Genomic DNA, 18,615 nt, shown 5'->3' on the forward strand with positions numbered 1-18,615 from the left:
TACACTTTTTATATTCTACATTAGTAATGGGTTATCACAACTGTAAACTAACAAGCACAATTAAACACTTCATCCCAAAATGACATATCTAAATGTCCTGGCGTGTACCCCCAAGATTCAGTAAGTAAACTCATTACCCTGTATTGACTATGTTGCCTAATCTGTTCATTATGTATTAATTCCCAGTTACCGTTCTGTGGTTTGACAAGGTTCTTCCTCATGATCAGATCCAGAAATATTAAGGCTATTACAAGGAATCTCATGTGCCCGAAGGAGACAGTTACATTTCAGAAAGGTGTTCTGTCTTTTTAATATTTTTATTAGCACAGTTAGCAAAATCTCACACTCCAACCCAGCAAAGCGGAAAAATAATATAAGATGGTCAAAACATCCCACATATGAGCATCCATATATTCTCACCACTCCCTACAGAAAAACCCTAAGCGTTAGTCATCATCCTCACTGTCCCCACCATTGTTCGTCATCATCATGGCATCTCCCAAGGTATGCAGGCCAGGATCAGAGGCGGATTATGGTTTTGTGGGGCCCAGGGCCAGAGCAAGTGCCCCCCCACCCCTTCCATCTGCAGTCCCCTCCTCCCTCGGTGCTCCTGCCGGGGAGCAGGGTTGGGCACAGGGGCTTTCCCCGCCTGCCTGGTGCTTCTGCTGGTTGGAGGAGCAGAGTTGGGGTGCGGGGGCTTGCCCTGGTAGGAGTGCTGGGCAGGCAGGTGAAGTGTGTTAAGCCTCCCATGCCCCAACCCCATTCTCCAGCAGGAGCAAGCCCCAGCACCCTCACCCTGCTCCCCAGCAGAAGCGCCAGGCAGGCAGAGTGGGTTGGGGTGCAGGGGTGCCCATTTTTCCAGGGCCCATCAATTGGCCAGAGCCCCTGGTCATGGGCCCTGTTGGCTCAGTGGCTAATCCACCACTGGCCAAGATACAGCTTTTATAATGTGTTATACTGATGTCCACTTTGCCTAATACATATTCAGTAGGGGTTTCAGACCCTTTTCCTTATCTGTATTTCCTCACCCTAGGGTGAGGAATGTAGGGGTGCCCTTCTCCCTTTTAGGTTACTGGGCCTTTTATCTCAAGCTCATTTGTACATCAATTAGCTACCATGGCATTCTTGTTGTTGGATATCTGCTGATGTTCCTAACTTAAATTATCTGAAGCTGGCATAATCAGGCATCTTGTGGTTAGCTGTCCTCAGTTCAGTGTTACTTATTACAGCATTCTGTCTTGTGATATCTTATGGTCTAGGGTTACTCCTGCTTAGCTGTTTATGATAAGGATTTTGGGGACTTAGACCTTGATTAGTTTAGTTAATATATTATTTTACAGCCCTTGTGGCTTGTAGGTTCACTGTGTTACTGCCTTAATTTATACCTATGCCTTACCTAGCAAATACACCTCTACCTCAATATAACGCCGTCCTCGGGAGCCAAAAAATCTTACCGCATTATAGGTAAAACTGCATTATTGCGAACTTGCTTTGGTCCACCAGAGTGCACAGCCCTGCCCCCCCGGAGCACTGCTTTAGTGCATTATATCCAAATTTGTGTTATATTGGGTCACGTTATATTGAAGTAGAGGTGTACTTATACCTACAGGTTAAAAATCACAGATCATTAAATAAACTTTTAATGTAATATTTTTCATGTTTAATGGATTTAAACTCTCAGTTTTTGATTCTGTAAAATTGGGATACATCTTCTTACCTACCTCTCTGAGATACAACATCCTTTTTAAAAAAAATTAATACTGGTATTTAACTTAATATTAGCTTCTTGTTTTTACAAAGCGAAGTCAGTGACACCAGCCATATTTCAATATGTATTCAGTAATTCTTTTCTTTCTTGTATTGTATTTGTATTCATTTAAAAGTAGATCAAAAACAACTCCGGTTTATGAACGGAGTAGCTCATCACATGATAGCAGGAAACAGAGGGCTACTGAAAGCCTGGTTCATCAAATTGTCAGTCAGGTATGGTCACAAGGACCCCACCAGAGCAAAAAGGAAACGGGCACATATGATAACATAATTAGTGATGATTACATAGAAAGTACAAAGAGAGATCACTTGCTTAACAACCAAACCAATTGTGCATATATATTATATATATGATATATAAATAACCCTTATTTTTTTTAAGGGATGGGAGAGACATGGTGGATTTTGTTACAAAATCGACAATACCCCTCGAAGTTTTGAACATGCTTCCAGTGGCTATTACTGTCCTCCTTCACTTGTAACAGTAACAAACAGGTAGTTAATCCTATTAGACAGTGCAAAGATATTTGTAACAAATGTTATTCTAACATTAAAAAAAATAGAGAAAATGTTACTATTTATAAATAATACTACATAGATTAATGACTGACTAAAATCAAATGTTCATTTTGTCATTGTTTCCTTCCCGAGTAGGGATTAAATTTGGTAGAGTGCAATTACTGACCTGATGGACTGTGTGTGGGTGGTGGCAGGTTCCTACAGAAAATTTCAAGTTATTTTTAAAAACAAAAAAAATCCAAAATACTTCCATTCTGAAATGTCACCATAGTGCTTCACGCTGCGGGGTGCGGGTGGGGGGTTAATACTTAAGGTCCCTCAAGTTCCCATACTCCTCTATAGGCTGGACTCCTTGATCAGACTCCTATGAGGCACTAGGGCAGCATTTTAAACTGAAAGCATTTGGGGTTTTAGAATTCATTTTTTAACAAAAAATAAAAGAGAAATTTTCCATTGAAGCGGTTTATCAATGGAAGATTGCATTTTCATTTAAACAATTTTTTTTCCAAAAACAAAATCTGATTTCTGTGAAAATTTTCTGTCAGCTCCACTTTCTATATAACCAGCAGGGAGAGCTGGGAAAAAAAAGTTGATACTCTTCAGTCAATTATAAAGTATATTAGTGTAGGTACACTACTGGTCAATGATACATAGGTGTAAATGTTGTAAGAGGGGTTCCTAGCTTGTCAAGATTTATTTTACTACAAACACATTAGTTTTGATTCCCTCCAGAATTAGTTGTGTGGAAAAGTTGGAAAAAAACTGCCAGTGCTAACAAGGCTTGTGAGCACCTTTGCTCCAAGGAAACATTTCGAGTGTCTGAGGACAAATGGCCTGAGGAGAAACCCTTTTACGTGTTCTAACCCTATATCCAATTCTTTTCTGTTACTGTAAGAGCAATAAAAATGATCAGTTACATAGGAGTTTATTAGGCTGTCAAAAGATACAATTGGGTGACTGACCTCTAAACTTGACCCATAGAATTGATTCATACAGAACCATAACTAGGCATTTTAGCAGCTGGGGACAGCAAACATATTTGTGTCTTTTACCATTTTTATCATAATTTTTCTTCCTAGAGGCGATGTGGGGAGGGCACGTTGGGTCACATCCCCCCTGCCCCTGATTTTTTTTTTATTTATTTTTTTTGGTTATGCCCCAGACTGGCTGGGTGGCCCACTGAGGTGAGTCAGGTTGGAGGTGGAACTCCCTCCCTGAGCCCCTTTACATGTCACCTCCATTTCTACTCCATTTTTCCGATCCTGCAGCTTTGCGCCATGGGTGGTTCCCCACTTGCCCAGCCCTGGTTTCATAGAATTCTTGGAAATGTGGGTCACCAGTCACTGCTATTGTGTCTCCTTTTTTTGCTCCCTTTATGAAATTGCTACCACTCTATGGTAGTAAATTACACAGGGACAGATACCTGGTTTAGCGGAAATTGAGGTTACTTTGCAGGATACGACTGTAAAGCCTTGATCCTGAGCACTCTTGCCCCACTCTGGCAAAGCAATAAACTACATGCTTGACTTTAGTAGAACTACTCTGGCTTAAAATTAAGCACATTTTTCAGTTCTTTGCTGGATTGGGACTGGAGTCCTCAGCACCTGGCTGGATCAAGCTCTAAATAAGTAATGTTCAGATATGCATAAAATATAAGGAAATACTTTATTTTTTGACCTTTTTATTTGATCATTATTTACACATACGAACTTTCTGTACAAATATTAACAAACTTACTCATATCCTGCATTTATTACCATTAAGAGACCTCTTCGTGTTTGGTGAACCTCTTCTCAACTGTCCATTTATCTTTTCAAAATTGAAAAATGTTAACTAGAAATGATAAAACCTACTTGATCCTGAATGTGGAGGAATAGGGACCTGTCTGCATATAAATGTAGGGATTGTCCTACCATAATAATATTTTGTAGAAAAATAATAAATAGAATTTTTCAATATAACTAAAGTTAGGCTACCCACAGAATCCATAGTTGTTCTGTTAGGTTACAGTCTAAAGGAAGTGATTGAATGGGGTGGGAGGTAAGACACATTTATAACACAGTTACTTCTAGCATCCAGATATGTGCTTGCTCACTTTTGGAAAAGAATAGATTCCCCCAACATTAGTGACATGGAGAAATAAAGTATGAGAAACCCGTTCAGTTGAAAAAAATGACAGATAGCACTGTCAGGTTCAAGAGAATAATTCAGTGGGATGGATTTAAAAATCCAGGAGATAGGTTGATGGAGATTCTTCTTGCTAGGACAGTGATTCCCTACATTGTTCCTAATACTCAATGAGTATCTTAGTAGACAAGTAATGCATGTTGTGAATAGAAAGGAAAGATCCTGCAGTTGCTGAGCATCTACAACTCTCATTAGCATCAATGGGAATTGAGGATACACAGCACCTCACTGGAGGCACAGATGTGATAACTGTTCATCGCTTCCACATTATCATTGTTTCAGACACTGGTTTCCAGTTGCCATATTGCACTAGCTGAGAAAATAGTAGTAAACATGGCATTTTATTTATTGTTTGGTTTCTTGGTCATGATGTGACAACCACAAACACGTTTCTCCAGAATTAATGATACTTAGAAGATTCTAAATTATCATAATCTCTGGCAATAAAGAGCATATTACTAAGAAGGAGGATTGTGGGGATGGAGGAGAAGCAAAAAGTCATAAATAAAAAAATTAATGAATAGTAGCTACATAGGCCCAAATCCTACTAAGATGTATGCACATGTTTAACTTTACACTCTATGACCATTCCCATGGAATTCAATAGTTCTTACAGTGCCTAAAGTTAAGAGTATGTAAGTCTCTGCACGATTGGGTCCTTAATGCAATGTATGTAATTTTATAGGAAGCTGATTAAATGTGTTGATAAGTTAAGGTATTTATTTGTATAATGCTATACCAATAAATTATATTTTTGTAGTAAAAGCAGGATTAAATATACCATTTATTAATATAAAAAAGCTTCTTCACCCACGGAACAGCTTTATCTGCAAGTGTCAGAGCTATTGGTGTAGTGCCACTAGTTACTTAGTGCCACTGGAGTGTCCAAATCAAATCCTGAAAAAACATTGTTGTGACAAGTCTTTTCTTGTTTTCCCATCAGTATTCTCTCTGTAACTCCCTTTGAACTTCTGCACCACTCCTCCCTCATCATGCATATGAAGAGTCTCATTGTTAAGCTCTGCATTATTTATAAATAATGCCTTCTGGGTGTTATATTTTCTTTCCATATATTGTACCATAAGCATTGAGGTTATTGGTTTATATGCCAATTAGATAGCTTAAGCGATTGTTTTGTATAGCATTTGGGCATATGCGATAATAGCCACATTCTGCCTGCATTGCAAATACATGACTGACATTTATTAGGAAGTGTAGATGGCTTTGGATATTTCTCTCTTTTGCATCATTCAAAATATTTCATGAGAATTATTCACTGAAATGTGAATTAGGGTATCTTATTTTGACAAGATTTTTATCTTGACCTTTTTAAAGATTTGAACAAGCATTTATCAACAGTATGATTCGTAGCATGGTGGAAACTGATAACACCTATTTTTGGATAGCCCTACAAGACCTTAACAATACAGGAGAATACTTCTGGCTAACTGCAGAGGGGAAGAATCAGCGTGTGAGCTATACAAACTGGAACAAGCATCAGCCAAGTGAGTAATATATTGTAGCGATAAATGACAACTTCTCGTTAAATTCTAATATCTCCCACTATATTCTTGGGCCAGAATTACTTTTGTCACCTTTTTTACATAGCCAACATCACTTTTCTTCCTTCACTCTGCCCAAGATATGTGTAGCATTAGGCTCACTTTGGATCAGACTGTAATTTTACAGTCTGCCCTGAGAAAGGGATAGCACATAACAGCACCTCCCCATGAGCAATATACTCCTCACTGTGCACCCAGCCAGGTAATCTGTCCAGCTATGACGGTTTGGTGGGGAGGTACAGCCAGGGGACCTCCCACAGTCGGCTTCCTCCCAGCCCATTTCCTCACAGCCAGCAGTATTAGGCAAGTAACCTCAGCTTCCCACTCCCCTGTGTGATTGAGTAAAGGCTATAATAATGTAGCCCCTTACTTCCAGTCTCAACCAATCCATGGAGTCTCAGGCATGGCACAATCATACTCACTCCAGAATGAGCTCTCAGTGCTATCATATCGTTGATCAAAGAGTAAAATCTACGGTTATGTGATCGTTTAAGGGAAGGTCTAATAAAAGATTTTACCTCAGCCACTTTATCTCACTAAATGTTGAGTTTATTAGGAAAAATGGTTTAAATCTATTTAATTTGATACCTTTCAGCACCTCATAGAAAGATGACCATTACTAATTCATAAAACTATGTCCTGTTTGGACACCGAATGTTTTGTTCTGATGCTGAATACTCTTCTTTTCCTTGCCTTAGGCCATTCTGGAGGGTGTGTTGTTGTTCGCAGAGGGCAGCCTCTTGGTTACTGGGAGGTGAAAAATTGTAAAAGCTTCAAAGCTATGTCATTGTGTAAGCAAAAAATTGAATCATATGAAGAAAATGAGCCTAATTTTGAAGAACCTTTGGATGTATGTTATCCTGGATGGGAATCAGAATCTAATCTGCTCAGCTGCTACAAGGTAAAAAAGGATTACCTAAATCTCTTGATTTGTGTCAGGATTTTACCTTTTGTTCCAAACAACACTGTTTAAAGAAAGAAAATTCTTCATTTAAACTTAAAATTCTAAATTTTCTAAAAGAATCCAAGACTCCTTGTTGCACTTGATCTTTTCTCCATTGGACTGGGACTGAAAACTCATCAGTACCATTTTATACAGCGTTTCAAAGTTAATGAAAGCCAAGGTAAGATTAGTGTCAGAAAAAGACAGGGCAAAATGTCTTTTATTGCAAGGGCAAATTGCACTTCCTTAAAACAGTTTTTTTTTATTTTGAAAATATATATTAGCCCCCCAAAATCAGTTTTGTTCTTAAATTTGTGGTGGTTCTTATTTTATATGCAGGTATTTCACAATGAGAAAGTTCTGATGAAAAGAACATGGGATGAAGCAGAAGCATTATGCCAAGATCTTGGAGCACATCTTGCCAGCTTTACCCATGTGTATGAAGAGGATTTTTTGAACATGTTTTTAAACAAAATGTTTGATCGGTAAACATGTATTTATAAAATTTAATATCACCAAAGATTTTTTTAAACAAACAGAACTCTCTGTGCCTCTACATCCTCATCAACAGGGGCCAATAATTGACTTAAATCTCCCTCGCTGACTGAAGTGAAGCTGAAAATGAATTTGTTCTTCCAAAAGAAGCACAATAGCAAAGTTCTAATGTAATTCCTTTTAAAGACCAACTTTATTTGTGCTAGGGCTGGAACAAATCTTACCATAGTCCACTGTTTTTCATCATGCTCAAACCCTCCATGATAGGGTGGTCCATTTATTAATCCTAATGATTTGTAAAGGGTCTGTTGCTGCTGCCATTGACGTCCATTGATTTGAATGAGAGTAAGAGCAGGCCCTAGGTTTAGAATCTTTCAATAACAAAATACATTGAAAAAGCATAAGATGTGCTCAGATGGCATTTTATTGAGCAATGCCTACCCAGGAGATTTTACTCAGTGTTGTCCTAATAATCTTAATGCACGTGATTGTGTCTTTCTGTTTTTGCTAGCTCCCAGCTATTGAAACAGCCTATTAAACCAAATGAATTACTCCTCTATCATAAGTGGCTAGAGATTGTGCATTTTGATGGTGAAAGTCCTGACAATTTGCTATATTTTTTATGTCAAGATGTGCTCCATGTGGCCCAGATCCTTATCAATAGTTTATTCTGTGAATATTCATTAAAGTCACTGTAACCACATGAGTAACTTCTCACCAGTGGGAAAAGGGGCTTCGCCATCTGACCCAATATTTTTTACATTGCCATCTTTAAATAGGTAACTTAATATTTTTTTAATCAGAGAAACAGAAATTATTTTATTGATGCCAGCAACTCTGCAGAACATTCCTATGAACTTTAATAAATACATTACAATTTGACATATCTCAATTACCAGAATTTGCTATTTGCAGGCTATTTATACATTTTTAAAAGGCTCTATGAAGCTAGACAAGACAAACATATCAGCAATGTTCTTCAGTTGTTTTCTCTTTTGTCTGTCACAGGGCTGAAGAAAGACAATTCTGGATTGGATTTAATAAAAGAAACCCCTTGTCTGGAGGAACATGGGTGTGGTCTGATGGAACTCCTGTAAATACTCATTTGCTATATATTCTAAGGACCTATTAAATTATTTCTGAGCATGAGACCACAATTTAAAAACAAATCTTCCAAATAGCCAAACTGTGTGGCTAGAAAAAACAGACTCTTCCTTCACACGCATCCACTTCACTAACCGTAATCTGCTTTTGAATTAACAGATTTAGTCACATCTCTTGTGCCACATCTTAAATGGTGGCAAGTTTTGATTTTGGCGCACACAGTGTGGGAATATTATTTGAAATGCTACATGGCATTCAAAAGTACTAAAGTGTTTCAAGGGCATGAAGAGACTTCCAGTAAAAAATATAATCATTAGAATTGTATCCAGAAACATACTACAGCAAAAGCACTCTCTATACTAATGATGAAAATAAGTGCAGAACATAAATACAAAATGCAAATCATGCAATACTTTGAACACAGAGGAAAAATGACATTAGACATGGGGCAGCCCCTGTCAGGAATGGCAAAAAGTTACTGTTTAATGCTACTCAGTTAGCTATATGAAAAAGGGTTTGAAAATGAGCAAGGAGTACTGAATAGGGCCCAGGAAGAGAGTAACTGCGGACCTCATTTTAAGAGTTTTTCACCATACTTCAGGTACCCCAAGTTTATTAGTTTTCTAATGGTGCAACGTATACATTTCAAAATACTTTACATTTAATTTTGTATTAAAACTTTTAAACATCTTATCTGGGAATCTCAGTAAGGGCTGAGGAAAGCATTGGTCTCTTGCAGGTTGTATCTGCATTTTTAGAGAGCATATATGTTGAAGATGATTCAAGAAATTGTGCTGCATACAAAGTAAATAGAACAATCCTGCCATTGCATTGCAATGGGAAGCGTGAATGGATATGCAAAATACCAAAAGGTAAGAGTCATTAAGCTATATTTTAATTTATGTATGCTACTTATAGTTAGTCATTATGTTATAATGAATCATAGAATATCAGAGTTGAAAGGGACCTCAGGAGGTTATCTAGTCTAACCCCCTGCTCAAAGCAGGACCAATCCCCAGACAGATTTTTGTTCCAGATCCCTAAATGGCCCCCTCAAGGATTAAACTCACAACCCTGGGTTTAACAGGCCAACACTCAAACCACTGAGCTATTCCCTTCCCCCTGAAGAGACGGGAAATGTTTATGGGTTATAGAATTCTCTTATTCCATGCCAGAACTGTGTTGATGTCAATGGGTGTTCTGCTGCATAGAATGAAAGCAGGACTGTAGTACCCTTAGATTTTGGATTGAGATTGGTGTTCCATTTGCTGAATGGCCTTCAATGTGCACATTGTTTAAAAATGACCTATACTGATGAGCAGTATGTGGTGATGAATGTTCTGCTGAAAACCTAGAACAAGTGCTTTATCTTGTTGCTGAAAAGTGTCATATTAGTTTAAAAACTATATGCCCAATATTTATTTTATTCCCTTTTGAATTTTATACCTGATCAACAAAAGAAGTAATATAATTTTTTTTGTTAAATTCTACTGTATGATTGCTGTGTGAAATTATTGTTTCTTAATTATTATTTCTTTACAGGTGTTAAGCCAAAGAGTCCACAGTGGTACATAAATGGTATGAAAAAGGACATTTTAGTTTTCACATCTTGAAAAGCTATTATGTGGAATTATATATTTAAGCTCTGAGTTAAAATAATTAATATAAGTTAAACTCCCATTAAGTAACGTTGTAAGAATTATTGATCTCATTGCTTCTATAAGGCCCAATTTTGCCACTCTTAGGGCTGATCTTCACTCAGGGAGATCAACGCCGCTGCAGTTGTTGCAACAGGAATCGAGTTAGCGGGTCTTCACTAGACCTGCTAAATCGACAGCAGAGTGCTCTCCAGTCAACCCAGGTATGCTGGCTCTCCATGAAAAGTAAAGGAAGTCGACCAGAGATTGTCTCCCATCGATGTAGCGCAGTGAAGACACTGGGGTAAGTCGACCTAAGCTATGTCGACTCCAGCTACGTTATTCACATAGCTGGAGTAGCATAACTTAGGTCAGTTTACCCCCATAGTGAAGACAAGCCCCAACTCATAGTGGGAGTACTCAAGTAAGATACTACTCAACTAAAGATATCAGAATCTAGCCAAGAGCAGATGGTGTAGGAATTTGGTATCCTCCGAGACTCATTAAAATCAATGTGCCAAATTCTGCCTTTGCTTATATGCCATGCAGCCCCTCTAATGTCATTGGAGTTGCATGGGGTATGATTCAGACCAGAATTTGGCTTAGTATCTCTGTCAGTTTGTAATATATGATAGATCAAAGTTAATGAGAGGGTTTTTTATAATGGAATCTTTGTCTTGTGATATATAGTATATTCAGATATGTTTTGTTAGTTGCAAAGAATTTTCCATGTAAGAATCCAAAGGAAGTCTTAAACCTTGTGCTACACATTTGAATCTTTTGCTTCTATTTTAGAACCACCATGGTCTTACTATCAAGGAGCAGAATACCTCTTTCATATTAGTGCTTCAGAGTGGACCATCTTTGAGTTCATCTGTGGTTGGCTTCGTGGTGAAATAGTCACAATACAATCCTCTAGTGAACAAGAATTTATTCACAGTAGAATAAAACAGGTAACAAGACAAACCTTTGCAAAATTAAATTTCAGTACCAATAACATCTCTTGGAATTTCTGGTTTTCAATTGCCTTTTATAAAAAGTTGAAAGTCGTATTATTTTAAAAACAATTCTGCTTATATTATTACTATTATCTTTACCTCTTTATCATTGTAAAGGATTATCCTGCTTTATGTAAGTAACCTTTTGGGCGGGGGTGGGGGGGACAGTGGTAGTTGCAGTGATCTGAGCCAATGAAGAGACAGGTCAGCTTGCTGCGTAAGTGTCAAGAGAAACAAAAAACAGCTCCTTTCTCCAAAGTTGTGGAAGTGCTTGGAAGTGCATGTAAAGGAGCTTCCCACACTGCATGCACTGTGCCTATTTTATCATAAGCTTCTCCCTCTTTGTTCCACTCATCCCTCTGTGTCTGTGCAGGCCATAGGAGTTGTTGCAGCTTCATTGAGTCCAAATTTGCCATCATGGTTCCTAGCTCACTCACAGAGTGGGGCTATGGATGCAGTTGCATAAGGCCAGATTTGGTCTTATACAGTTGCACAACAATGCTCTCTTGATATATAGTAAATTGTAGCTGGCCTTTGGGTAATGATACTAGAGAACATATTAAGGGCTTATCTATGCGGTGGAGCAATGCACTGTATGGGGGAGTGACTTCTAAAGTGCATTAAGGTATTTCACATTAATTGATAGAGACTGCTGGTGCTCCCTAAAAGTTCACCTAATATGTTTTAATGTAGTACTGTTTAAAGTAGTGATGTTTGAAAGTGCACCAGCAGAATTTACATGGACCGATTAATGTGCAGCATTAATGTGGGATGGATATAACTTTCTGCAGCTCAGCATCTCTCTCAGTTCTGGTATGTATGGGCTATTCTCCTGTCTGCAGTTTTGGGGGCATTTCAATTCTGTAATACAGTCCTTGCTGGTTATGTCCCTTACTCTGGATTGCATCCATATCTTCTGTCTCAGCAGTTCAGGGGTGGTTTGCTTTGCTCTCAAGCATTTCTTTTCTGGCTTTAATTTTAATTGATTTTTTTGGGAAGTAATGAGCAACCTTTACTCTCCCTTCCTCCCATTCTCATGAGCAATGTTGTGGTCTCAGTCACAGCTGGATCCAGCCTCCCTACCAGACTTTTCTACTCCTTTTCAGGCATGTCAGAGTTGCCCAGAATTCACCAGGCTAATCAGAGTAGTATTCCCATATGTGAGCAGCATTTATAGGTTCTCTAGAGGGTGAATTATGACCTATCTGTTCACAGCCAGCCAACCCTCGCTCTGCCAGGGCACAGGGCCTTAGAGTTGTACTGGCATGTTGGGTTCCCCGCCCTGAGGAGCTGCAACTCCACTGCAGAAAAGCCCAAGTGCATACGCAGAACGTGTCAGGGAGAGAATCCAAGACAAGGGGAATGCCAGTCAGCCAGCTCTGGGGGCAAGTCCCAGCACAGACCTGAGCCATAAGGAAAAAACCCTTAAGGGGCACCATGTCATTCCCACCTTCTCACACACACCCCTGACCCTCAGATAACGAAGTGCATCCTAAGCTCCTTGGGGAAAGAGGCAGGCTCCTGCACAGCTCCCCTTCTTCCCAACAGCAAATCCAAGGACTCTAGCAATGAGACCTCATCTCCCAGGCACGGTGCCACATTTGGCTACACTCCGCAAGACAGTCACTCCAAACAAATCCTGTGCTCATCCAAATTCACAGGTGCTCTCCTGTTTGTGGGAAAATTGGAGTGTAGCGGTCGGTGCTTCCAAACCAAAACCATCCCTCACCTCCACACACAGTCACTATCCTGCCTGCTAGATGAGTTGGCAACTTTAACAGGAACCTACTTGTGTGTTCCGTTTTGAGAAGGTGCTGATAAGGGCCCCGGAATCTTTCTTGCTGAAGGTGAACTCATCTTCTCATGTCTCACAGGAGATGATCCATCATTCTGTCCAATGCCATAGCCTCCTACAGAAAAGCTGTGGGGGAATATGGATGGTTCATAAAGCACTAAGGATCTATATCAAATGTAATGAATCAACAAGAAGACTGGGCTTCTTGTTCAAGTCCTTTCATCCAAAGTGCCAAGGGCTCTTGCTATTGAAATGATCCCTGGACAGATGGATCAGGTTATGCATTGTAGAGGCATAGAAGACATCAGGTTCATCTGTTGCTAGTGGAGTCAAGCACCTTTCATGAGGTTTATGATGACTGCATGAGCAGAAAGAATCTGTGTTTTCATTGCAGAGATCTACAGGGCAGCAACATGGTTCTCTGTTAACACCTCTATTGGATACTACAAGGTGGATTTTCTATCCTATTCAGAGGCCTCCTTTGGCCAGAAGGTGCTACATGCCACTTTGGCAATTAATTTTGGGAGGTGTTTTCCACGTCTCATTTGACTTTATTATTCCTCCCTACTTCTGTTCACTGCTTGTTATTTCTCATACATCTCATGAGAAACACTGGGCTGCAGAATGGGCAATTTCATACTCGATAATTTCCTTTCTGATAGCAGCATCTTCCACAAGTCTACCTTCCCTGGATGGCTTCTTACCCAAGGAGCGAAATTTAATTTTTATATCTACAATTTGTAGGCCTGTTAGCCTCCTATACATGGTTTACTGGTTAGTGTTGGAGCTATTGTTGTTAATCGTATTCTATGAGGCTTTTATACAGCTTGGAATGAATCACGTGGTGGCAAGCTGGAGAAGGAGAGCTGACCAGCTGGGGTTATTATAGCAGCATTGAACTGCACCCAGAAACTGCAGACAGCAGGGCAATAACTCGTATGTATAAGGACTGTGGGAGATGCTGCTAGCAGACAGGAAATTATCAGGTAAGAAATTTCGGCTGAATGCTTTGAAGTCCTCTTCTGAAGCATACATCTCTAAAGAGATAATTGAAGGGCTGTAGTTGCTCCTCAGCAGTGCTGAGCAGGAATCGGTAATGCACAAGCTTCCTACTCATTAAGCAGATCCAGAGCTGGTTTAGACCTTGCGCAACAGATCAACTTTTCCTCTGAACAGGCCTTCCAGGGTGTCACTCCCAACTCCCATTCTTTAGAATGCTGCATACGATTTCTTCTGAATTAGAGCCCTTTGTTACTAAGGTAATTTGTATGAAAACCGGATTTTTGCTTCTAAATTATCATAATTCTCATTTGTATATGAAATCATAATCTCCATGGCAATTGTTATGATGTAATAAGCAGATTATTATTATTTTAAATTGAGGAAATAGCTGCAGAAACAGATGAATTCCCTAGAAACAAACAGCCTGTTTTCATTTAAATGTCATTAGTAATAAAGATTGAAGGAAGAAAAATAAAGAAAAACACATAATAGCTATGATTCTGATGCCTTAGTCAGAGCAATACTACACTGCAGCACTAATTTAAAAGATCACCAACCACGGCTGAGCCAAAAAGATTCAAGCTGTAATTGTTTACTGTCTACTTTTACTTTCAGCGTGTAAAGTCCTCTCTGCTTTTACCTTAAAAAGTAAAACAAAAACCTAAGCAGATTGTTTGTTTCTTAATACGATAGGATTTCTTTAAGCTTTCAATGACTTACTAGCCTGTTTTCATCTGTAGTAGACAGTCAGAATTTTCACACAAAATATATTGAAAATGGATTTAAACAGGGATAGGTTGTAATGAAAGAACATCTTATCCTTGTATACATTGTACAGCAGATGCTTCAATCACCAGATCTATTGCTTCTTATTATAGTTTATGCTCTGTTGAGATCATAACTTGGTTTTATTTAAAATATATATTTTGTTCATGAACTATATATAACACAAAATATTTTTCTGACTTAAAATCATTTTGAAAATAGTTATTCAAATGATTATATGAAGCAGGACTGGGCCTTAGGTGTTTGTTTATGCTTTACTAGAACTGTATATAATTAAACACTGGTAAAAAAAAAAATTTCTTACAGCTATCAAAAAGTGACATACGCTGGTGGATTGGACTGCACTCTGAAGTATCTAGTGATGGATTTCGGTAAGAATGTACTTAAGTGTGTGCTTGGGATTTTAATTTTGTTTTGTCTTTTTTTTTTTTAATTGCAAGATCTTGTTTACAAGTTGCCTTTCAGTTTGTCAAAATAAGACCCTGTTTTATGACTGCATGGGGTGTCAAGGATCCACTTAGGTTATTGGGGGTGGGCTGTAATTCAGAATTTATTACTGTTTTTTCTACCATTTTAACAGTATTTCTACTGAAAGGGCTATAATGTATATAACACAACAATGTGAATAGGGATTTTTGTGAGCTAATTAAGGGACATTTTCTATCCCCTATCTGTTTGGTGGCATTTATTAATGTAGTGGCAATTTGAGGGGTGGAAAAAAGAAGAGAATGTCACTAAATGTTTAATAAAAATAACAAGGAGTCCAGTGGCACCTTAAACACTAACAGATTTATTCGGGCATAAGCTTTCTTTGGTAAAAAACCCACTTCTTCAGATGCATGGAGTGAAAATTACAGATGCAGGCATTATTATATGGACTAAATGTTTAATGTTTCTATGCAGGTGGAGAGATGGGTCACCATTAGTATATGAGAACTGGAATGAAGGAAAAGAAAGATCTGTGCGCACACAAGGTGAAAGGTGTGGCTTCATTTCATCACAGACAGGTCAATATTGCATTTCCCTTTGTTGCATTAATCCAAAACTAATCATTTTATTGGCCTGAAGGGGTTATTGCACATTTTATTGCTAAATTAGATTGAGGTTCATATTTCTCTAGAACATGCAAAATAACCCACAATCTAATTTTTTTTTCTTTCAGTAAGTGAACGCTAGATCAGGGAGGGCAAACTACAGCCCCCAGGCCAGATCCAGGCCGCAGGATTGCCAGCCCGGTGGCGCAGCGGGGCTAAGGCCGCCTCCTTGCCTGGCCTGACCCCACGCCACTCCCAGAAGCAGCCGGTATCACATCCTTGTGGCTCCTGCAGGGCGGGGGGGCAGGGCAGAGGGCTCCATGTGCTGCACTCACCGACAGACACCGCCCCCCACAGCTCCCATTGGCCGGGAATGGGAAGCCAATGGGAACTTCGGGGGTGGTAGTCACAGGCCTGAGCCCCCTAACCCCCTACATTGAGCCCTCTGCCGCACGCCTCCTGCACCCCAACACCCTGCCCTGAGCCCACTTCTGAACACCGCGTCCCCTCCTGCACTCCAACCCCTTTCCCTGAGCCCCTTCCTGCACACTGCACCCCCTCCCATATCCTGCACCCCCTCCTGAACCCCAGTCCCCTGCCCCAGCCCTACATTCATGGCCCTGCATACAATTTTCCCACCCAGGTGTGGGCCAAAAAATTTGCCCATCCCTGCTCTAGATATTGACACTCTTATTTGGAACAAAGCAATGGCAAAATAACCTGAAAATATTCCCAGAGACTGACTCAAAGCATCTAAAACAAATATTTAAAGTTCCAGATTTTTAATATCAAAATTATAAATAATCTAATCATACAATGAATCTTCAGTGCATATTAGAAATTTTTCTTGCACAACAATAAAGCTAATGCACTGCCAGTTTTCAGCCAGTTGTTCATCTCAAATTTGCTGGATTGATTTAGTAATGGTTTTTAATACTTTTGTAAACTGTATTTATTCCAACACAAAACTTTACTAACTCACTGCTCTAGCTTGGTTTTGGTTCTTTAGCCAATTTGCTTAAGGATTGTTGGTACAATGTTTTGTTATTCTCTTGTCAACTCTTTACATCATTGGCTGGATCTATATTTTTGCTACAGTTATCAAAATTATAGTGTTGCCAACTCACAATTTTATCATGAATCTTGTGATATTGGATGTTTTTCTTAATGGCCAGCTCCTGATGTCATTTGGTAACTTAAGAGTCACAGCTTTTGGGTTTTTTTATTAAATTAAATTAACTTTCTAGCCCATGTGGCAGTGGAGAAAAGCTAAAAAATGTAACGAGGTGCACCCTAGGCTCAAAAAGAAGCAGTCAAATTTTAAAAAGAACCTAAAATGTATTATTTTTAATAATCTCATGATTTTTTGGAACCTTACTTTTGGGAGTTGACAATACCGTAAGTTCCAGGTGTCAATCAAAAGGATGTTTGCTGTTTCTCAAAATAGATTAAGTGTTGAGAGTAGGTTGAGTGGCAAAGTTGTGTAGTTTTGTTACCTTGTAAGAAGCAGTGTTTTGAAGTGACGATAGGGGCAGCCAAAGATGAAATATGTAGGTAGGTGGTATTACTGTTTATCAGAGGGGCACATGGATTGCATCAACTATGGTAGTATCCACTGCTCCATCATGGAGTAACCAAGGTACTGCTGTGTTTTGAGAGAGAGCATGGCTATCCTCGTGGCCAAAAGTGAAGATGTTTAGTAGAACTTGCAAGAAAGAGAACAGATGAAATCAGACAAAACGGGACTCTTCGGCTGAGTTTGAAATGATTATTTACTCTTTTTTATTTTCTAGTATGGGTCATCACAGTTTACCAACACAATCAGAAAGATTTTAGAGCATAGTAGCTGAACTGAGCTGGTGCTCCACTCCTGTTACTCCCCAGGGAGCTGCTGATGCTCAGACCCTCTGAGCATCAGCCCCTCTATGTTGTATAATTCTCAGCAATAAATTGCCACTAGAGGGTTGCACACGTCATTGCTCATGTAATTCAAGTTGTGTGTTATCCAGCTTACGTGTAAATGTAGGTGAGGGTGAAGGGGCCTGGCCAGAGAGTCAGCAAGGAGCTTGTAGTGGGGAGGGGCACAGCAGTGGGGTGAAAGGAGCAATTTGCCTGCCTGGAGGTAGGGGCTGGCTGGCCAGATTTGGAGAGGGAGGAGTGTACAGCTCAATCTACATAAGCAGGGAAATGTGTAGTCCTCAAGTAAGCTTCTGTCTGTGATGTTTGTAGACAGCAGCAGAGAGTGACAGGGAGTTTCCTCTACCTCCAGCACCAAATGGGCGGTCTTTGGGTCTGTTCTTAGTGAAAATCAAACTTTTCTGGTTTTCCAGTTTTGAAATTTGAGGAATTGACCAGATGTGGTTTTCAAAAGTTGTTGTGTTATACAGATTTGAGCTGGTTAAAAAATTTCCATTGACGGTTTTGTTGAAATTGAAATCGTTAGCAGAAACATGTTGATTCTGACAAAATTTTTCAACAGAAATAAGTCAAAATGTTTCACTTTGAGAGTGCTGAAATATTTTTATTTTGATTCCTTTTGTTTAGTTCATATTATATTTAAATATTTAAATAGTATATTTAATATTAACATATGTTTAATATTTAATATAATATAAAAATAAATGAATTAAAATGATAGAAACAAAACACTTCAGCTCTATCAAAATAAAATATTTCAAAATGGTCCCAAATCAATTTTCTTCTGAATTTTCATTTCACAGCAAATCTCAAAATTTCAGATTTTTGTTCCAATTCAGAATGAAAACAAAATTGAAAATATCAGT

At 39.0% G+C, this 18,615-nt stretch overlaps 1 protein-coding gene across 2 annotated transcripts in view; it reads left to right on the forward strand.

Annotated features, from left to right (window-relative positions):
* Positions 1-18,615, forward strand: part of PLA2R1 (phospholipase A2 receptor 1) — a 77,629-nt gene that overhangs the window by 41,330 nt on the left and 17,684 nt on the right. Inside the window, exons 10-19 of one of the 2 annotated variants that reach the window (XM_030580752.1) lie at positions 2,153-2,265; positions 5,812-5,981; positions 6,737-6,939; positions 7,321-7,418; positions 8,485-8,569; positions 9,320-9,452; positions 10,123-10,158; positions 11,013-11,170; positions 15,105-15,169; positions 15,702-15,805. In XM_030580752.1, coding sequence (XP_030436612.1) covers positions 2,153-2,265; positions 5,812-5,981; positions 6,737-6,939; positions 7,321-7,418; positions 8,485-8,569; positions 9,320-9,452; positions 10,123-10,158; positions 11,013-11,170; positions 15,105-15,169; positions 15,702-15,805 — 1,165 coding nt within the window. Of the gene's footprint in view, positions 1-2,152; positions 2,266-5,811; positions 5,982-6,736; positions 6,940-7,320; positions 7,467-8,484; positions 8,570-9,319; positions 9,453-10,122; positions 10,159-11,012; positions 11,171-15,104; positions 15,170-15,701; positions 15,806-18,615 lie in introns of both variants that reach the window. The other variant, XM_030580751.1, reaches the window with a different exon arrangement.

This window comes from Gopherus evgoodei, chromosome 11 (assembly GCF_007399415.2).
Source record: "Gopherus evgoodei ecotype Sinaloan lineage chromosome 11, rGopEvg1_v1.p, whole genome shotgun sequence".
Lineage (NCBI taxonomy): Eukaryota > Metazoa > Chordata > Testudines > Testudinidae > Gopherus > Gopherus evgoodei.